At 43.6% G+C, this 22532-nt stretch overlaps 1 protein-coding gene across 4 annotated transcripts; it reads left to right on the top strand.

The window, feature by feature from the left end:
- Positions 1 to 3943: 3943 nt before the first annotated feature.
- On the top strand, positions 3944 to 22276 carry LOC124414735. 4 transcript variants are annotated; one of them, XM_046895772.1, is made up of 6 exons: positions 3944 to 4149; positions 10938 to 11015; positions 16331 to 16597; positions 17058 to 18738; positions 18853 to 19262; positions 19533 to 22276. In XM_046895772.1, the coding sequence occupies exons 1-6, from the start codon at positions 4132 to 4134 to the stop codon at positions 21981 to 21983; spliced, it is 4905 nt and encodes a 1634-aa protein (XP_046751728.1). In that variant the 5' UTR covers positions 3944 to 4131; the 3' UTR covers positions 21984 to 22276. The 4 variants fall into 4 exon arrangements, with proteins under 4 accessions (XP_046751728.1, XP_046751729.1, XP_046751730.1 ...); XM_046895773.1 differs by having other exon boundaries at positions 17058 to 18656; positions 18882 to 19262; XM_046895774.1 differs by having other exon boundaries at positions 3946 to 4149; positions 17058 to 18710; positions 19164 to 19262; positions 19533 to 22275.
- The last annotated feature ends 256 nt before the right edge of the window (positions 22277 to 22532 follow it).

Raw genomic sequence — 22532 nt, forward strand, 5'->3', positions numbered from 1 at the left:
AAATCGTTTTCGTGGTCACCGATCACGACATCGTCATCAGAATTTCGATGAATAACGTCTAACTCGTTTTTCCAAAATTTGGATTATTGGATCCATTAAGGTATTTCAAAACAAAAAACATCGTCATACTTTTACGTGTCACGTGATATCCGAGGGCTTTAAATCCGTTCTTCATCAAGATTCTGAATTTATACTTCAAAATTCGAATCGGATATTATTCTTTCTCATTTCCTTCCATCAACTTGGAACCTGCAGTGTGAAAACAAAAAGTTCGAGGACTGGTTCACGGCCAACCTAAATCCGGTTATTTCTAAAATCCAATAGAAATAATCTCGTAATCTCCTCAACTCAGAGTCTTCCGCATTTTTCAGATCATGTCTCCTTCCTACTGCGATGGACACGAGTTGATCCAGTGGGCGAGCCTCTCACACGCCTCCGGCATGCTCATTTCACCATCGCCAAGGGCGTGTCGATGATCTTATCAAACCAGCGGCTTGCTGCTCATATGCACGCCGTAGTAACGTGTTTCTCAATTCCCAGATTACCATCCATCGGCACCATCATCACGGGTTACCACCCAGTTGCGGTTCGGGTGAAGTTCCGCAGGATCGAAGGGTCCTCGAATCGGTTTAGGAGTCCAGGCGCCAGGATCTCACCTGTTCCGGCGTTCGAATACCGCGTAGGCGTCTCACCTGACGACTAATTTACGGAATTTAATATCGTCTCAGGCGAGTGCGCTGAGCCTCGCATTCCTGATAACATACGAACGTGTTTGTAACCACAACAACGCACCTTTCCCTCACGTTCCCATTCCAAAGTACGAGATATTCACGATCAGTACAGCGTGTGGACGCTCAGAGACAGGATTCGTCTGCTTCACGTGCTCACCGGGTGTCCAGGAAAGTCTTCTACCGAACATCAGAATCCAGAAAGCCTTTGCTTATGGTGCTGCTTTATACAGTTTTACTTCGCAGGTCAAAAATTAACGTTAAGGGGTTTTTTCGGCTTTGAAGGTTAAAAAAAAGCAGATTTTCTCTCAGTTTTGGAATGTATATTCAAAGAATCAATTTGTTCAGACTTAGGGCATGTAATATAACAACATTTGAACAGTATTGTGTAAAATTTTTATTTCGAAATTTCGAAAATTCATCCGTTTAGACCTGGTTTTCGGAGATCATTGAGAATAAAGTATCCTTAAGGTGGACAGGATGGTTAATGATGGCTTAAACTGAAATCTAGAATACAAATGATTTCTGTTACTAGGTGAGGATAGTTTGTGCCTAAATGAAAGATTTAGAAAATAAAAAAATTGGAATTTGAAATTTTTGCAGAGTTAAATAAAAAAAAGTAGAATTTTCAGTAAAATCCACACCATAGATCCACCACCAGCACTATTGCCTTGTAACACAAGTCTTGATCGAAGAATGAAAAAGTCTTTGTTCAAGGACTAGTCAATCCTATAATCTAGAAAGTGTTTACAACATTTCGATAAGATCGGTGCATTAGTTTCTAAAATTCAAAGAATTCCACTCCAATTGACTTAAAACTTTGGGAAAATATTCTTGACATGTTTTACTATTAGATAAAGATAAGAAAATTTTGAATAAATTTTGTGAAATTTCATAATTCATGAAACCCCTTAAGATGAAGAGAAATCCTGAGTATCTATCAGACAACCGATCGAAAGGGTAATTAGAGATTCGGATACACACACATGATATTTCAGAATCCAAAGACTAAACTGCCTCCGGCAGTGAGATTCGGCTTACATTAATTCTGAGTTATAACCAACATCTGGTCTACAAGAAAACCCGTCTCAGTAGAAACGTCTTGGTTCATTATTAACATCGTTTCTTCTGTTTTCTTCGTGACTACCGCGAGACGGCTGACGTTTTTTTTTTTTTTTTTTTATGAAAAAAGGACATTCCAAGTGAATCCAGACAATTAGAGGAAGCTGTGCGATCCCTCAGAACGAGTGGAAACGTGAGGCTGCCAATTTGTAACTTGCACCTTTGCCCTCGGAGCAAGGTTCCAGCGTCTGTATCGAGTTCCCTCGCAGGTAACATTTTCCCCACCAGCTCAGCATCTACAGTTAATTATATTTCAGCGCTATCTAGCGCCAATTAGCGCCGCCAGTCTAGCGCCATTCCATTGTCGTTACTTCCAATTTACCCTCTCGAAAGAGCATTTTGTAGCTAATGGTGGCGTCTCCTCCTCACCTCCTACAATGCTTACCCCCTCTGATGAGGCGATAAAACCACAGCATTTATTTCAACTTACATCAAAGTCCAGGTTTACTTCCATCTTGGTGTCTTGATTCTACAAAAAAAAAACAAAAAAAATCTAGTTCCAAGTTCTCTTTTAGCCAAATAACTGAGGACCCTGACCTACGGTACCAACGACCAGGAAAGTGGCCTCAAGGACAGAGTCGCGATGTCCGGGCAAACTTTTACCGATAATTCGAGCAGCAGTTACTTCTTACTTGAGAGACGGAGATTCTAGGTTAGCGAGAGTGCAATCAGAGCCGAGTATCCATCTCCACGCCTCTCTCCCCGTGTAAATTTCCCAGTCTCGACCTTGATTTCAGCAATGCGGTGCCACTGAATGAGCCTCATTGGCATCAGTGGCTGCAGCTTGGGCTTCTGATAAAACATTAACGCTCCGCAAAGAGCCCCTTTAATTAGCCGATCATTTATTCACAAGTCTTTGTCTCGATCCGCTCGTGGCCCTCAATTCCAAATATGCAGGCAAGCTTTGATTCCCAAACGGGATTAATCGCCTGGACGACGTTTTTTAGAAATTATATTCTGAATCAGTAAATTTTCTGAATCAAGTACCAAGAACGGTTTAATAATAATGAATTGATTTATTCCGTGTAATTAAATCTAGAACGAAATACAATATGAAATACAATTTTTACGATCGGTTAACTTGGAATTCAATGTTCGTGAAGATGTTGTTCAGGATTTAAAATTAACTAATAAAATAACTTAATAAAAATTTTTATTTCATTTTTCATTTCATTTTTCACAAGAATTCAACGTTGAACTAGGATATCGTTCCAGATTCAAAATCATCCAGGAATTTCAAGCCGGAGACGAAAATGAAGTTCATTTTCGTGAACATTGAATTCCAAGTCAATAGATCGAAAAAATTGTATTTCGGATTTTGTTTCGTTCTGAATTTGATTATACAAACCGAAACACAACGTGAAATAAAGATTTTCATTTTATTTTTCACTACAATTCAATATTAACCAGATTTAAAATCATGAAAAAATTTCAAGTCCAAAACAAAGATGAAATTCAGCCTTACTTTCGTCTACAGGATCAAATTCAATTTCGTTAGAGGTACAAGTTTCCGGTTTTCGGGACCGGTTGATTGGTGTCCGGCATTTGGCGATGGGAGATTGTCGGCTTGACCTCTGGAAGCCGACTGGAGAGGGGGGGGGGGGGGGGAGGAGGAGGCTTAAAGAAAGGCTCTCACTGGGCAGCGTTCGTACGTTCTCCGTTGGTAAGGTTCGTTCCTCTCTCTCTCTCTCTCGCACGTGTGGCGAGTTGATACCGAGACCTCAGCCGGTTTCCGGTCCCCGGCAAGCGGCGAGAGATATCTCTCAGAAGTGCGCGATCGTATCCGAGTTGGATGCTGGGGGGTTGGCTGCTCTCTTCTCCCGTTTATTCTCCGGTGTGGGGATAACTGGAGCTTCGATTAAGTCAAGTGGATCGTAGCAGGGCGTAGCAGTGTGCCGGTTAATCCCGGAGTGCGTAGAACAAGAGATCGTCTGCATCGCAAGAAGAGAGGCGAAAAGGTTGAAAGGGGATAAGAATCGCAGTGAATAAAAACGAGACAACAAATTGAAATAAATAAATAAATAAATAAATAAATAAATAAATAAATAAATAAAACAACAAACTCAACGAAAGACGAACAAACTCAGAAAAAAATAAATAAACGTAATACAGATAATACGTATACACTCGAACACAAGGGATTGAAACAAGAAGAAAGAACAAAAGGAAAAAGAAAAGTGGAACACCAAGTGAAGGAAAATCTCTGGAGGATCAGAGGCACGAGCCGGGCGTTATTCTTCGAGGGAAAAAATCCATTCATGTGTTAACGTTACAGCGAGATATGCGGCTGTTTTATTCGGTGAGTCAAATCGTTTAGCTTCATAAGCTGCATATCTATATGCATACAGTAGGATACTGTCTCACTGCCCTTTGAGTTTGTTGCGAACGATTTTTTTCCCCTCTTTTCCGTGGTTGTTGGTTTTTTTTTCTTTTTCTTCTTCTTCTTCTTTTTTCTCCTTTTTCTTTTTTGCCCCTTTTTTCTCTTTATTCCTGTGTCATATATACGTTAATGCCGCTACGTTTTTCCATAACGCGACGAGATATTTCACGATTCACCTCTTGCATTTCCTTCTACCCCCTCCCCCCCCCCCCCCCCCCCCACCTGGCTTGATTTTTTTCCAACCTTTTTTCGCGGTGACTCTGAACGAGGAGCATCTGTTTTAACAGGGGGAATATATTATCCGGTACTGAGTCCGTTCCCTTTTCGTTTTCAGTTTTACCGCTCTCTTCTTCTTTTTGTCTCTGTTTCCCTTTTTTTCTTTCTTTTTGAATTTATTATTACTCTCAAATACACCGCGAGTTTGCCGGTTTTGACTTTAACTTAACGGTCGTTAAAACGCAAATTTTATAATTCTCTTTCGCTCGGGTTAATCGAAGAAGAGAGTAAAAAGAAATTCAATACAGAGGAAAAGGGACGGAGGAGACAAAGATAGGAATATAAATAACCTAGCCAGTATATTTATAAGCGTTGATTGAACAATTAATCTGTAAAAATTTTATCCGTAATTCATGTACTGAAAAGAAAATTTTCGTAATTTTTAGAAGGAATTTTCTTTTCTCTGCGATTTAAACATCTTTATTCTCGATCGTCATTTGACTTTCGTCAAGATATCGTTTTAGTGTATTGTTAAATTAAAAATAGAAAAAAAAAAAAAAATCGGAAAACAAGTAGTTGGTTGATAAAAATCAACTGATTTAATTGTGTTGTATAATTTCTCCTCGAATCTAAGAGGTAAAATACGAAATGGAATAAGTCGTAAAACTGTTTGTTTGAATAATTAATTATTTCGATGAGTCATTCGAAATCCCGAGAGTTCCAATCAGCTGTTTTCTTTCTCAGCGTATTTACGATCCCATTAGTGTCAAAAACTGTTGGCACACTTTCGCAGATCAGAATTGAGGGCCGGTCAATGGCGTAGGTGACCGTTGTATCTACGGTAATTCGAAACGAGACAAAGTCTGAAAACAAAACTACGACTCGTTCTGAAAAGAGATATTCAAACGATCCTATTTCGGTTTTGTAGTAGAAAATATTGAAATTCGATTTCACCTCGATATCGACGTTTCTTATCTCTGTAAAAATCCAAAGTATGGGTAAGTCTTGTACAAAAAGGTACGTCATCGCTATCAACGAGCGTCGATAATAAAAAAAAAAAAGGATCCAAAGTTACTTATCGTGAAGAATGAGTGGCGGATCTACTGGAAGGTATAAATGTGAGGAGTCAGAATCCGTGCTTACTCAAATTCGAGGAAGTCGTCCGCCGGTAAACAAATAGATAAGAAACGTTACGACCCGTTTCCAGTGAAAAGCACGTCGCGTTTTACGGCACAGAAATTCAAACCACCACCGAGTGGGGTGAGGGGGTGGAGGGAGACGAGGATTTTCTTTAGGCATCGATCGGAGATTGGGAAAAAGAAAACAAACTTCACTCGGATCCCTGAGGGAATTACGGAAGAGAGGCTGTGCGTAATAAAGGGATGCGGGGAGGCAAAGTGCCCCAAGAAACGGCACTTCCTTCGACAACAGAGCATATAGTGGTTAAACCTGAGTGGGATTTTAACGCCAAAACTTTATGACAGCACCCACGAACCGCGTCCAATGAAATTTTCACGAATATAATACGTGAGCCACTGGCGCTCAATTTCGAAAACGAATTAATCCCACGTGCGTCACTTTCACGCGAGTCATCGGCGAATGGCCGGAAATCGATGATCGGAATTTCAGGAAGCTGGTAGTTCGAAAGTGAATAATTTTTATCAATTTTATTAGTGGGTTTCAAAAGCTTGGATAAATGGTTTATCTGAAAACGATTCTAAATTGTGGAAAATCTCTTTTTTTGTCATTTTCACATTGTTGAATGATGAATTTTACAATATTGAACCGATTTTGATCTTGATTAAAATATCACGATATTTATTGGACTATTAGAACAAAAGCAATCCGTCTCATCGTAGAATAAAATCAAGCGAATGAATTCGATTTCTAACAATTTTACCGTCATTTTAAATCAAGCATTGACATCGAAACTTTTGTTTGTTAATACGTTGTTCATTCTTTTTTTACCGCATTTTCAGAGAGTTCTTTGAAGCTTGTGGATATAGTAATTCGTTAAATACTCGATGCGCGACTTTCTCGTGACGAAATTCATGAAAGGTATCGACCTTTTGGCCAACCAAACCTCCTAATCACTTGGGAACTAAAAATCTCGAGCCAGGCTCACGATCACATCCGAAATCGGACGATAATCGCTTTGGGGAAATCAGCGTGACATTTTTAGTGGTGACCTCGGTCGGTCAAATCGTCCGAAGATCGGGCGTCAATTGGGGTCACGATAAAGGCACGGCTGTTTTGAATTTTTAGCTAAAAACTAGAGAAACAGAGAAAAAGAGAGAGTCTCCTTTACTTTCGGTGACTCGTTAACTCTCGCATAAATTTAAATATGTTTGACAAATTGTCAGAAGTTGCCGTCTGACTCAAGGAACATAGAAACTGGACAAACGAAATAAAGAATTTCACCGAAATCGTTGGTACTCTTGTTTTTTGGGACTTGCATACTCTGACCAAGAATGAAAAAGGCAGAATTCTGCTCAAAGGAGTCTCTGATACTGTGAATGCGTGTTTGTTCCGAAGTTCTTTCGCGTCGTTAACATCCCTTCTTTTGCGCACCCCAAAAATCCTTCCCCCAGACTGGACTTTGGGTTAGTTAATCTCCCGCTAATCCGTCGCCCGTTTCGATTTCATTTCTGTCTGAGCCCCGAGGCGCCGCGATACAATCTCATATCATAATCACGCAATCGGTTATATATTCGGCGATACTTTTTACGAAGAGTAATCTACGAACCGTACCTAAAAGAAGCTAATAATATTTTTTTTCACCGAAACTAGTTCGAGCCAGCGTAAAAACATTCACATTCAAAGCTGCGATCTAATGGAGTGCTTTTTATCCCTTTTCCAGACGACGAGGTCGGGGGTGGGGACAAAAAATTGAAAACAGATCGATGCCCCGAATCGGAGGGGTGCCGATGGAAAACCACGACGATGGAGGGTCTAATAAACACGTAGCATCGAACAGCGATGATTTCGAAGTGATTTGTCATCCTTATATAGAGAATCAAATGTCACCCTCAACGCGACTGCGTTTCTTACGCTACCTATCGGGTTACGGGATTCGTTATATAGGCGTACGGGGTGGGTTTATAGAGGCGAATATACAGGGTGAGGAAAAAGAACGGAAGCACATCGAAAAAAAAATTACCATGGTTAAGTCTTGAGTGATTTTTTACAAGGGATTCAATCACTCAAAACCTGTCTTGACTTTGGTCAGGACGATTTGATTGAACCACGACTTCAAGATCAACTTTAAACAGCTGATCAGGTTGTCCTGCCCAAACCTGACAACCTTTGTGTGAAACATCTCGCGTGAGATACGAATCCTCAAAATTATCCACCTTATTCTTATCAAGCATCATACTTCTAACCTTTATTTTATATTTGAACGTAAAATTTCTCGCTCTTCGCGATTCTGGCACCATAAATGTGGGTTCTCGTTTGAAAAATCAAAGTCGATGTGAAAATGACCTTAACCATGAGGTTTAAGGTGAAGTCAAAGGTTTAACCTTGGTAATGATCATTTTCCAAATTTTTGGGGTTTCCATACTTTTTCCTCACCGTGTATATTGACAGAAAATCGTGTGAGTCCACCGGCATCGACGAATATTCAACTTACTTTCTTCGTTTCCTTTGCCCTCCCGCTGCAGACACGCGACTACACAAAACACAAGGGCATTGAAAAATCGCTGATTCACATTCCCGCTATCAATCCCATCTCCGTCATCATTATTCTTGCGCCTGTTGTCGCCCGCGTTGTTGCCGCCATTATTATTCCATTGTTACAGCAATTTTTGTCCGTTATAGAACGAAGGAAATTCTCCATCCCCACCAACGACGATAGCTATTCATAAAACGAATATGCAAAGTACGCGTAAGTGAGTCGAAGTGGCTCTTAGTTTCTTCCACGCTTGGCGTATTTACGACCTTAGCTCTTTGCTGGGATGCCCCATTCGCGGCGAACCGGAATATTCATTTCATTCCAATTCACTTCGAGCCACTTTGTATGCGGACTGCCCACGGGATTCGAACCAATCCTTTCTTCGGCTTTCAATTTCTCCGTCTCTAATTGCGTTCAGAAATACTTCCGTTCGTTCGTTGAATGGAAACGCCAGTTCATATCGTCGAGATCATTTTCCAGAAGACAAAAGGCCGTTCACACGTCTAAGAAAAGACCTGATGAAGATCTAGTTTTTTTCAAACAATCCAAGGTGCCGTAGGTACACTGACCTTTCCTTCCGCAGGCCACGGAGCTAATATTTATCTGCTGCCGGTGTTCGGGTACACAGACTGCAGCCACAATAGGATTATTGCTTCCATGGAGGCACGGCAAGGAGATAACAAGCTATGCAAATCCTGGTGAACCGAAAACACCCGCCGATCCCAATTTCCGTTACCGACATCTCGGCGCTTGGAAGTCCAGAGCTGAAACAAGCTGCGAACAGCGTTGGTCAGAAGCCACCTGGCCACAATGAGAAACCCAGCAAGAGAATTCCGCGGAGATGATAAGGAGGAGCGCGAAGATCTCATAACCGCCTTAGATCCCAACGAGGCGCCAGAGGCAGCTTTCGAAGTTGGAACTTCAATCAAACCACGCCACAAGCTCAAAGTGCCACGGAAGTGGCTATGGTCATCCCAAAATGGGCCTTAAGATTAATTATATTTCAAAGAGAGGCTCAAAGTCTAGCTACTGCGGATGATATTCCATGTAAACCGTTGACGTCTTGGTGTTCGAATTAATATCTCTTCAAGGATGGTAAAGCGGGTTCCATGAGGCTCTTGGCTCGCGCATAAGTACGATAGAGCACTTCGTCGAGTGAGGAAATGGATTCCAACTGTAAACGGGAAACGTGAATGAACAGAGATGATAATTGCACTATCCATAATCCGGTCTCTGCAGCTCTGCAGTAGTTGAAGATGATGATACCCATCCATCGAACGATGCGGCAACCCGAACCCCAAAGTACTTCGGCACCCTTGAACCGATCGCGTTAAGTGCTGTTTGGCAGCTGTGCAGGTAGCTGAGCTGGAAAGAAAATATGGATAGAAAAAAAGCACGCTCTTCGCGTCGAGCTTCTCGAGCCTTTTTCCCCTTCTTTAAAACCCCTCATTCGATCGCGCTGCAGCAGCTCCGCAAAATGTGCATCATCAGATTATTTCACCTTCCCACATAAACGTCTCGTGGTCGTGGCTTATCGCATCTGGAAAAGGGCTTCGCCAGCACATCCTGGCACTTGAAGGGCACCACCTAGTGTGACTGCAACGGCAAAGGCAGCGGGGGAGAGACACGAGCTGGCAAAAGTCTTCTGCTTGGCTTTGCTGTAACGTGGTAGTTGAACTCGACAGGTGACAGGTATTGCGTGACGCCATTGAACCCGACGGGCCTCGTCTTCTCGTCGCGTTGGGCTAGGAAAAATAACGCTATCGATCATCCCTCGCCCACTTTCATTCACCTCCCAGCTCTGGGTGCTGGGCTTCGTTCAACCATACAAAATTCTCAATGTCCGATGCAGACAGGCCGAGTCTAACCGAGAAAGAGTGGCATGAAAGGAAGGTGAAGACTAAGTAAAAGGTGCTAATCACCTCTGCTTGAGTACTGATTCAACACATAGGTTGACGATAGGTTTTCAAGACTTGACAACTTCACGTAGTATCAAGTTTCTCATTAGGACACTATAAAGTGCTTCCTGACCCTTCGACTTATCATCCACTTATAAAATATCTTCTTTTTTTACTTCCGTATATCCGTATTTGTGTACATAGTCAAAAACGAAGAACAGCTTGAAGGGTTATTCACATGATGATCAGCGTTCAGCGATGGAACGAACTTCTGAGAAACAGAGAACGATTTGTTTTCATTTTCAGAAACACAAACACACAAAACTGAAAGTCATCAAAATCATATCTCATGACTTGTTTCTTGACGTATGAAAAATTTGGAAGACATCTTTCGGGCATAAAGGTATCTTTCCGAGGTCAAAAACCGGATCATAAGACCCTTAACATCTTTCGAACGCCATTTCAACAAATTTTAAGGCCATTCTGTAGAAACTACCAATTCGTGAACACGAACTGCAGTTTTGGGGTTGTTAGAACTATGGCGATAGAAAAAATAAAGATTCGTTGGACCGAAGGTTGCGAAAACCTGCTCTCAGTTTCGTTCCTTTCCGTTCCTCGTCCGGTGAAATAAGTTTAAGTTAGGAAGACCGGCTTAGCGGTGGGTAATGGTCGGATGAAGATACAAGTTGTTTATCCACTGGAGGGCTGCAACGCGGCGCTACTCACTCATCGCAAAGCCGGATTAAAATTTATAAAGCGTTGCGATGGGCGGTTAAGTTCTCACCGTATCTGCACAGGAGGCTGGAGCTTAATGAATTACGAAACTTTGTCCAGGGATGAACCGCCAGTTTTTTGGCCGTCACTTCCCGCCCCAAAGACGCATCGAAACATCCTCTAATCGGAACCTTTTGATCCCACAGGTTGCCGTCGTCGCCTGGGTCTCCAGCTGTCTGGCCACACCACCACCAGGGTACGTCAAAAAGCCGGATACCGACAAGGTAAGGACTTAATAAGGATCAGTCAAAAGTCAGGAAGAGGGAAAACGATTTCGGTGATTTCGTGGTTGTAGAACGTTCAAAATGGCTGAACCTTGTTGTTGTTCATTCGATTCCAATGTTCTTGGGATCATTATGTTCACTGACCAAACCCCCACAAATTGTATGAAGAACATTCGAGATATTTAGCATTATAACGAGCAATTGCTTTCATACAAATTGTTTTTTATCAGTTCTCAAAATAACTGGTTGTAAAAAAATTTCTCGGGTAGTTTGTGAAGGACTTTATGATGAGCAGAAAAAACGTCACAATCGTAGCAGAAGCACCAATGGGTTTCAATTTGAACGATGTAATGAACAAACCGATTATCAGATAGTTGATGTTTCAGCTTGTGTAATACGAATTTCCTGAATTCAATTCGTATCATATAATGCAGTAAAGTTGTTTCATTCGGTTAAACATATCTCAAACCATTTTATCTCCTCTTAACTTTTGATTCGGACAGTCCGGCCGATCCATCTCAACCCGTTTCGAAACCCGTTTCGGCGTTGAGCACTTTCCTCATTTCGTCACTTGACGCAGGTCCATTTGTCAGACGCTTCGTGTGGTCACATCGGGTTTCGAAACCCGACACATTGTGAAACCATTTCTGATGGACGCTGAAAGGCGTGTAGCCCAGACCTTGAGGACCTTTAACTCTTTGCGGCACAGCGTCTCATATATGAGACACCTTTTTCGAATCGGTTTATCGAGATTTATATTCAATTTTTAAGGTACTGATGTAATTTTTCTTTCTTTTTTTTCTGATAATTCGGTTTCTAAGATGTCAAAGTTGATGTTTTAAGAGGGATTATCATGATTCCGCGAATATAGTGAGCAATATAAATAAACAAAGAATAAATGTAATTGTAAGAAGGTTATGGGGACTAGAAAAAATTTGGGGGTTCCTGAAAACGAACACGACGTCAAAGTTCCAAAATTCAAAACAGCGGATCCAATATGGTAGATTGCAAATATAAAAATTGATCCGATTTGCTTGAAATTTGTTACTCGGGGGTTTTTGGGGTCGCTGAAAACGAATCTGGTGTTAGAATTTCAAAATTCACGATGACGGATCCAATACACCGACTAAAAATATAAGAATTGATCCTTCGCTCATATTGGATTGGCCATTTTAGATTTCAAAAATTTCTTATATCTAACCTCATTTTTTAAATCAGTGACCTCGAGAACCCTTATAAATATAATATATATCCAATTCCAAGGAATTTGACTGCAAGTAAAAATATATCCGAAAAATATACGCCACATCCATGTACTTTTAGTACGCCACCCTGCGGCTCTCGTACCAACCAGGGCCGGCAAATCGCCACGTTTCGATCATGTATAGCCTGCCCGGCAATCACTGACCCGGCGATTATCGAGTGCTTTATTGAGTCACCGACCATCCTTTCGGCTCGCTACTCGAAAGCCCGAGGGATCCGGAAATTGATACGATATTGCCGCTTCAAGATCCACGGAAAATACTGAACCCGCACTGTGCACCGGACGCCCCACTCGACCATATCTTTTCTATTACGATATGTGTATATATCCGATGCTCAAGTAGGCATCACCCGCCTTATTGTCACTCGGGTCACCGATCGCGAAGAAAAGTTTCGAACGCTTCGAAATTCGGCTGATACCCAACCACGATCCACATTACGAATAATACGAATGAATGGTCAGTGGTTCGATTTCCTTGGAAGGATATAATCTATTGTTCCAGCAACATTTGTTTTAGATCAAGCATTCTGTCTTCTTTCGAATTACAGTGTTGAGTGGAAACTGATGGAGTAGATACTGAATAAAATTGCATTTACTGAAATTTGCTTCATGTATTATTCATCAATACATTAGCAAATGGCAGATTCACTGCCATATTCGTAATGTACTGTTTTGTGAAAATTTCTTAACTGTATTTTGGATATCGTGACTTTCTTCAAAGGTTTGAAATTCCTCGATGGTAGCAGGTTTTTAAGGAATTGAAGAGGTGGAATTAAAAAGTGTTTCAAGTATCTACCATTTTTTAAATGAGAAGAATATAAAAATAAAAAATAGAAAATAAACATCACACTTGCAGCCTTTTTTTTTTAGTTCTTCTCTTCAATTAGCCGCGAGTAGAATAATTACCGTTTCACACGAGACTAAAAATAAAACTCATTGCTGGCCTTGACATTCGTTCGATTCAACCTCGTGGCCGCTGCAGCTGCCACTGTGTTACTGACAACCGGAAACTTTCCCTTGGCGGGAATCGACGAGACGCATCGAAACAGGTTATTCTTGCCCGAAGCGTTTGGCGATCAGATCCGAGCCGCACCCTCGGTTTGATCGAGTGAAATTTCGTTCCGGGTGTGGCTCAAGTGGAATCGACGCTTTTGCACGCGCGACGAAGATTCTTCTCGAGCGAAGCCAGCTTCCGGTTTCCGCTAATTCCGGCCGATGTGCCCTCAGAACTTTGCTCATCTCGGGTAACTTCCGTTCTCCGTAAAACCTGAAGCGTTAATATTGAATCATCCGCCAAACGTTGAGCGAGCCGCCGGACCTCGAGGAACTCGCAAGTAGATCTGGGTTACAGATTTCTAAGCCTGAAGCTGTGAGGCTGAGACTCGGACTCACGGATGCTGGCTGTCTTCTGCAGGTGTGCAAAACCGGAGTGCAATTAACGCCAAATTCGACCTTTGACCCTGCGGCCTTTCCGCGCAGTCAGATCGCGGCCTTTCAGGTTCTATTCGAAAAGGATTCACTGAGATTTCTACAGACGATGAGCAACTCTATGGTCATTTTTATCTACACTGGACGAAATTTCTCTTTGAAAGATGAGAAAGAGAGACAAAAAAAATATACATATATTTATCCACCGGCACATCAAAGAACGAGAAAGTATGTGATCATCAATAGTCTCGAGATCAAACAAAGAATGAACTTTTCATGACACGTGCATGAAAAGTGCGATTTTACGCGGCAGTTCAGCGGGACCAAAAGTAGCCAATTTCATCTCAATGTTGTGAAGAGAGTTTCGCGCCTGCGCAGTCCACTATTGCTTTACTTTTGTCCCTTGGGACATAAGAGATCACTTTTGTCCCTAGGGAGAAGCAATGGACCACTCACGTGTCGCAAAACTCCATCGCAGAGTCCAAACACTTTTCGGTCACTTGTTACAAAAAATATCTTCTTTGACTTGGGCCAAATTTTGGCCAAAAAGCCATAATGTACTGTATACCTAATTCGTTGAGGCGAAACATGGACTTGCGGTCACATCGGACAAAGGTTGCGTCGTCTTGTGACAATACAGTTTAAAAAACCAAACCACAGTCTCTTGCGACTTGAAGGAAGTAGCCTGCAGAAGCTGCAAAAATGAAAGTCAGATAGAGAGAAGAAGAAAAAAAGAAGCTGGAACGTTTCTAGGCACGAAACGATTGAGCGATAATAATAATTTATGACAGAATTCATAGCGATGAGCTGTTTGTTGAATTTGAATATAAATGTAGTCACATTTTCAGGTATTTAGTCAATGAGAAATTAAAAGTATTTTCATAACTTTCCATTCGGACGTACAATAATTAACGATTCAAACTTCCGGAGTGAAAAATTCTATGCACACGTTAAGCAATCTCTAAAGCGAGCAATCGAACGTCGATTCGTAAGAGCCAAGAGTCGATCGTCCTGGCGAATTTTATTTATCGAAAAAGGCGAGTGTTTTTTACTAGATCACGATCGTAAAGCGCGATTCGTTTCGCTGGTAGCGTTCATGAGTCCAGAGGCAGCTGGTTTATTTTCATTTCTCTCTGGACTGTTCATTCCGATGTGGACCTTTCACTCGGGTCAGCGATCAGCTTACGCGCATATACATGCATACATATATGTTTACACATAACGCGAATACGTGCAGGTATGTATGTGCGATTTGAAACTGCAACGAGTTGAACCAGATACCCGATTCATCACCGATAGCTGGCCATCTTTCTTTTATAGAATAGTGCGCGTGTATATCCGTCGGTGCAAAAGTAGTCCACTCAGCTCAATCCGAGGAGATGTATGATCGGAAGTTTTTTCGGGATGGGTAAAATAAACTTGGCAGGATTTCGCACTCGATAAAAAAAAAAGCGGAAAATTTTAATAGCTATTATATCGAATGCGACAATCGTCGAGGAAAACTGATCCGAGGAAAATATGAGGAGCTTTTTCCTGATCTTCTGATGCTTTCAAGATCAATTTATGATTGAGACTCTCATCCGCTAACAACGGGGATCTAAAGAGACGCGATATTCTTGCCCCGGGCTGCGAAGATAAAGAAAGCACGATTATTACGGGATTATAATACTCCGAGAAGTTCAATGCGAGTTATATCCGCCCTGTGCAGACGAATGACAAGGGAACTCTTTCTCTCTAAAAAAAAAACAGTGACAGAGAGAAATGGACGGAATCTTGTTTTCAATCACAGGCTCAACGAGCCAATAGAAAACCACCACCAGCCGGACGTGTTTCACTGAAAAGCGGAATGTTTTTTCACTTCCTTTTCGGTTACACAGTTCATTTTGATCTTTATTCCTCAGGATGCGGAGTGTATAGAAGCAGAGGTTTCGTACCTTTAATCAAGCCGTTCCGAACACGAACGAATCAAATGAAGCTCATTTAATAATGAAATTATAATTCCATTGTTGGGCAATCGCAGTTTGATTAAATTGTTTTTAATGAGAAGAGAACTGAATCTAATCTAATAGACGAACAAAAATATCTCCGTTTCAGAGACGACAGCCGTCGAGACGTGATCGAGTGAATCTTGTGCGAAACGAGACGGTGATAATCCGTCGGTAATTGATTCGAAGCAGCTCGTCGTTTTGCTGGTGAAATATAATGAAGCGCGGATATTAGGGGATCAGAACAACTGAGTGAATTTGGAAAGGCTTATTTACGCGTTTACATGTCCGGCACGACGTCAAAACGTGACTTGGCACTGTCCGGACGTGTGGAGCGGATCGATGAGCGGGCCAGAGCGAAAATCTGATCACGAACAATTCGTGTGCCGCACACGGTCCTGCTCAAGTCCTTGGGGGACATAGTCAGGCGTTTTTCAAAGGCATCAAAAATCCATTTCTATATCGCGTGAAGAGTAAGGTGAAAAGGAAATTAGGACGAGACACAAGGTGTAACCGGAGCCGAAACTTTGCCTTGGCTTTCCTCACCCGCAGACAATGGCACTCGATTTTCAAAGTCACGTAGTTAACCAGAGTTTCTAATTATCTTCGGTATAATAGTGAACTTAAACTTGTTACAGGATCCCCCAGCTTACGAGTACAGGTACGAAATCGGAGACGTCGATGGCAAGGGACACGGTAAGTCGGAAACTAGAGGCGGAGAATTTGCGAGCGGAAGCTACTTCGTCAAGACCGACCAGGCCAGCACCGACGTCAAATACTTCGTTGACGACTGGGGATACCATCCAGTGGTCCAGTACGGGTCAGCCGACAAGCACAGTTCGACCACCGCCAGCCTAGCACTCGGCGAACATGCGGTCAAGGCGCTCAGGAACGGCGGTGAAGTCGTTAGTATAACACCATAATCAACCGACTGTTTGACCAGTTGAACCTGGAACTATACTTAAACAGATTGCAAATCTTACTCAGAGTTGACAGAATTTATCTGCAAGTTGGTGACTATAATAGAGTCGAAGCTGTGTCGACCCTTTACCCTGAAAAATTTTGAGATCAAGACTAGGTATCATATACACTTCACCGTAGCAGGTGTTACAGGATCAACAGAATCTGGTTACGATTGACATTTAAGTTTCTGATCACTTGAGAAGACGTTTTACAATCACTTCGGATATTTTGACTGTGATTAAAAAACTAGCGGACATTCGTGAATTTATGTTTAACATGTAGTCAACTATCGACTTGAAAAATTGTAAACCCTTTTCATCAACAAGTTAAAAAGTATGAGCTAAACCGACAAATAATGTCTCATCACAGCACCCCTAATGCCGGAAATCTATTTTTTTCCAGGGTCGAAAGGTCGAGCTTCCAAGTCAGAAGCCGAAACGAAAGCAGGTGCAGATCATCCAGCCGTACTTGATCGAGGTTGGCGATCCATCGGGCGTGAATCCTGGAGATGGGAATCTCCCCCAGGACCCGGGGGAGGAATCGAGGGTGTCCTCGACGGCTTCGATCGGCTCTTTAGGACACTCGACACCCACGGATGAAACCGCTTACGCGGCTTCGAGCACACCGGCATCCTTGACGCCGAGGCCACTGCCGTACGCACCGCTTCAGGAGGTCAGAGACATCTACGCTAACAACGACTACCAGAACGCAGCGCTGATTGACGAGCAATTGTTTCTCCAAAGCGCGGCCGGAAACTTTGGACAAAAGGTACACGCCTCCTCCGCTTCTTCGGGGGGATCCGGTGTGGTGACGATTGAATCGCACTCGACGACCTCACGACCAGTGTCCGCGTCGCCGGCTTACTCTCTGACGAAACAAAACGGTGACGTGACCTACACCATTCACTCCGGGTCAGACGCAAACACGGCGTACCTGTCAGCCGCGGGGAAACTGAACAAGAAGAACCAGAGCTTCAGGAACCGGTATCAAAACCGGCAGAAGATCGCCGTTTCCTCGACCACCGAAGCTCCCAATTACTCCGAGGACGATCAGAGTCTCGTTTTCATCTCGTCAACACCCACCACTCCCATCGCTGTCACCCCAGAATTCACCAGCAATGACCTGAGCCTCGAGACCAGGGTGAAGTACGACTATCCCCGGCCGGAGCAGACGTTCACTGAATTTGGAACTGCCAATCCCGGCCTGGTGAACATTGCTGTGGCCACAAACAGTGACGGGGTACTTGGAAACGAGGAAAATCATGAAACTGTTGAATTCACGCAGGAGAAGACTGAGAACGAGGTGCAGAGGGGGGATCAACCGCCTCCACATGACGATTCGACCAGCTTTGTGTCCACCGTGTTCTTCAGGAAGCCTATCGTCGTCGCCGATGTTACGCCGGGACATGACCTGAGCTATACCACACCCTGCAAGTGCAACGATCAACCCTTCCTCCACACGACGCCAACTCCTACGTTATCCACAACGGTTCACCCGGTAATATCGACGACTGCGGTACCCGACACTCCGAAGTACTCGACTCAGAGCCACATCACGACATCAGCTGCCATTTTGAACCCCATACAGGCTGGCGTCACCCTGGTTCATGCAGGGGAAACGCATCTTATAACGGACCAGGTGTCACAAACGTCAGAAAGTGCTGTGAAGATCTCTGAATCGACGCAGGCTAAGACAGAGAGTACTTACGAAGAGGCCTCTTTTAGCTCGGAGAAATCACAAGACCGGGAGACGCTGAACCTGGAAGAAAGGATCCAGCAGTTGCAAAAGGAACACCAGGAACACCAACTGCGCGAAGAAAATAGGATACACCAGGAACGGCAGAGTCAAGTGCAGCAGCTACAGGAGCAAATACGGCTTCAACAGATTCAGCAAATCCAGCAGGAACTGCAGCTGGAACAAAATCACTTCCAGATTCAACAGGTTCAACTGGAACAGCAGCAGCAGTTTGAAGATTTCCAGAAACATGAATTGCAGCAGGAGGCACAAAGAGCTCTAGAAAATCAGCAACAGCAGAGTCAGTATGAGATTCAGCAGGTTCAACTGGAGCAGCAGCAGCTTGAGGGCTTACAGAAACACGAATTGCAGCAGGAGGCACACGGAGCTCTAAAAAATCAGCAACAGCAGAGTCAGTATGAGATTCAGCAGGTTCAAATGGAACAGCAGCAGCAATTTGAAGGTTTACAGAAACAGGAATTGCAGCAGGAGGCACAAAGGGTTCTAGAAAATCAGCAGCAGCAGAGTCACTATGAGATTCAGCAGGTTCAACTGGAACAGCAGCAACAACTTGAAGGCTTACAGAAACACGAATTGCAGCAGGAAGCACAAAGGGTTCTAGAAAATCAGCAGCAGCAGAGTCAGTATGAGATTCAGCAGGTCCAATTGGAACAGCAGCAGCAACTTGAAGGTTTACAGAAACACAAATTGCAGCAGGATGCACAAAGGGTTCTAGAAAATCAGCAACAGCAGAGCCAGTATGAGATACATCAGATCCAGCCAGGTGATCAGGTGCAGATAGAGGGCGGTCTGAATCACGAATCGCAACTGGAGGTGCAACGTGAACTTCACAAAGAACAGCAACAGAATCAGTATCACACTCAACAAGAACAGTTAGGGCTAAATTTCCAAAACGAACAAACACATCAGCACAATTTGCAACAGGTTCAGTACCAAGTTCAGCAGTTTCAGTTAGACCAACAACGTCAATTCGAAGAAGCGCAGAAAAATCAGTTGCAGCAAAATCAGTATGAGATTCAGAAGATTCAGCTTGATAAGCAGGTGCAGATAGAGGGCGGTCAGAATCATAAATCAAAACTGGAGTCGGAACGAGAAGATCATAAAAAAGAGCAGCATATTGATTACCATACTCAAAAAGTACAGCTAGAGCAAAACTTCCACAACGAAGAACCACAAGAGCACAATTTACAACAGGTTCAGTACCATGGTCAGCAGTTTCAGGTGGACCAGCAACGCCAATTCGAGGATGCGCGGAAGTATCAGTTACAGTTGGAAGCAGAGCGAAAGTTGAGAAATCAGCAGCAAGAAAATAGTTATATTTATCGACATCTTGAAGGGGGTGCACATCAGCAGGAGGAAGTAGAACTGCAACAAGTTGAGGCATCGCAGCAGAGTGAGCAGCTCCCGGGGCAGCACCTTGTTGCAGATATTCTGAAGATTCAGGAGCCGGTGATTGAGAATCAGCTGCATCAAGTGCACCAGCAGCAGAGTAAAGTTAACGTTCAACAAGTTCAGCAATCACAGCAATTCGAGGCCCAAAAGCAGAGCCGGGTAATAGAAAATCAACAAGTGCAACAACTTCAGCAATTACACCAACAGCAGGAGCTGCAACAACAGCTGAAAGCGTATCAGCAGCCATTAAGCAGTTTCGTAGCCACCCAAGAACCGGGCGAGGATCCAGGAATTGAGATTCAGAAGTCGATCGAGATATATCACAACGAACCCGTGCAAGAAATACATTATCAAGCCCAAGTAGCTCCTCAAGTAGAATCTTCCTCGATCGATCAGCAGCCACGGGTACAGCAGCAATACATCGAACTCCAGAACATCGAGAATACTCAACAAGCTTATCGAGGGCAGAGCCAATCCGAAGGTCAAGTTTCCTTCGAGAATAATCAGGCATCTCAGCAAGGCTACCAGATCGGACTTAAAGATCATTTTCCTTTGGGAGTTGAAAACCAGGCGCAACAAATTTTGATAACCGAGAATCAGGCCAAACTGAATCCAGTTTTCGAATTGACTTCGAATGCTCTGTCCCAACAAACTGCGACCAATCACGGTGCTCTTCTGCACGCTTTCACAACTAACCACGAATCTGGCGGTCAACATGGTTACCTTCTTCCAGAGAACGCTGTTCGGACTCAAGAACTTCATCAGTCGGTGGCAACTTTCGGAAAAGTAGGCGGTGCAACGCATCAAAAGGACCAGTCCAACTCCCACGCTCATTCTCACTCGTACGAGAGTAATCGCGAACAGCAACAAGTGGCCAGTGTTATTCCGTATACTCTTGAACCGTCCAGAGAGTTGATCATTCCTGGACTTCGGACAGCTACGATAGAGGTGGTAGGGAATCCGGCGTTTGAAAAGCACGCTTTGTTGTCTGCTCAGGGGGCGGTGCAGAGTTCGGAAAATTACGCGGCTCACTCGCACGGCGTGAGTTCGGTGGAACGGATAGTCGAGAAGCATATTCCGGTGCCACAACCGTATCCAGTGGAGACGATAGTCGAAAAGAAGGTACCGTTCCCGGTGGAGGTGGAAAAGGTTGTCGAGAAGACGGTACCATACCCTGTCGATAGAGTAGTGGAAAAACACATACCAATCCTGCATCCTTATCCCGTTCACATCCAGGTACCGCAACCGTACCCCGTAGAGAAGATAATCACGAAGCCCTACCCGGTGGAAACCATCGTCGAAAAACCGATCCGAGTTCATGTACCGGTGACAACGATAATCGAGAAGAAGGTCCCGGTGCCACAGCCGTACCCTGTTGAGGTCGAGAAGGTGGTCGAGAAGAAGGTGCCCTACCCAGTGGAAAAGGTCGTTGAAAGGATAGTCGAGAAGCCGGTCCATATCCGCGTTCCCTACGCAGTCGAGGTGCCGAGGAATGTACCTTACGGCGTTCGGTACGGAGTAAGCTACCAGCAGATCATGACGCCGCACTCACACAGTCTCTACGTCAGTCACGGAAAACCCCGAACGCCATTCTACGGCCTTCCGGCGATAACTCGTCAGCGCGAATTTCGCCACAAGGAGAACCTGCACGCTGATTACAACCAGCAACTGGTCCAGGGATACAGTTACGCAAAACCGGCCGTCAGTTTCGTCGAGGGTGGAAATGGGCAGGACATGCTGGCCTCCGGGAGTCAGCAACAAACCCATCAGTACAAGCACTTACAGCTTTCGCAGAGCTTCAACAGGAAGCACAACTCCAAGGGAATCCCGACTCATTATTCTTCGAGGAGACACGCCGTTAGATCCGGTTCGAAGGACACATCGAGAAAGGAGGAGTACATTGGCCCGGTTCCGCCTCAGCGGCCCCAGATCCTCACCAGGCATCACCAGCACTCACTTCAAGGCCAGCATCCCGCCCAGCCCAGATCACCGCAGGCATCGACCGCTGCGACCCGGTCACCGACCTCGACCACGACCTTGAGAAGGTCACGGGAACAGGAAAATAAACGCAACGAGAACACTGGAAGCTTCAGACAGTCCAGGGTGGAGTATGGCTTCAAACCGCCAATGATACCCTCGGTTCAGTATGACGAAAAGACTGCATCCAAGGTCGAGAGTTGATTCGGTATACCTTGATACTGGAGAAAAACGCACAAACATACATTACAAAGAAAAAGCCATTAACTTATTGTCCCACACTCACACACTAGACCTTAACTTATCGTTAGTATCACTGTTTCGTATGTCATAGGTCATTGACTAGACATAAGGTAATTAATATTTAAACTGGGTTATGCTCTGCTCACCGAACGATTGTAATATGTAATCATTATTTTATATATTTATCTAAGGCTAAATTTTTGTACGATTTTTATACACGTTATAACTGTGTTTGAAAAAAGAAACGAAAAAAGATAATGTGACTAAAAAAGGTGAGGAAAAAACATTCTCAGTATCACCCCATCGGGCTTGTATATCGACCATCACATATTGTCTTCTGTATTGCAGCTAACCAAAATAGCGAGGCATATTTGTAGCGTCAATTTTCCTTCAAAAATTCCCAACAATGTAAAAAATAGAGAAGAGGAAACAAAATTGGGGCGAAGCGACGGACGCTGATCGATCTCGACGTACTCATGCGGCTTCGATACATCGGAGAAAAGAGCGTTA

The sequence above is a fragment of the Diprion similis genome, chromosome 14 (assembly GCF_021155765.1).
Source record: "Diprion similis isolate iyDipSimi1 chromosome 14, iyDipSimi1.1, whole genome shotgun sequence".
Taxonomy (NCBI): domain Eukaryota; kingdom Metazoa; phylum Arthropoda; class Insecta; order Hymenoptera; family Diprionidae; genus Diprion; species Diprion similis.

Bases quoted from the DNA above. Each gene is read 5' to 3' on its own strand.
- LOC124414735 (XM_046895772.1), top strand. The intron at 11,016-16,330 runs GTAAGGACTTAA...AACTTGTTACAG, and splicing joins AAAAGCCGGATACCGACAAG to GATCCCCCAGCTTACGAGTA. The intron at 19,263-19,532 runs TATCACACTCAA...CAGCATATTGAT, and splicing joins AAGAACAGCAACAGAATCAG to TACCATACTCAAAAAGTACA.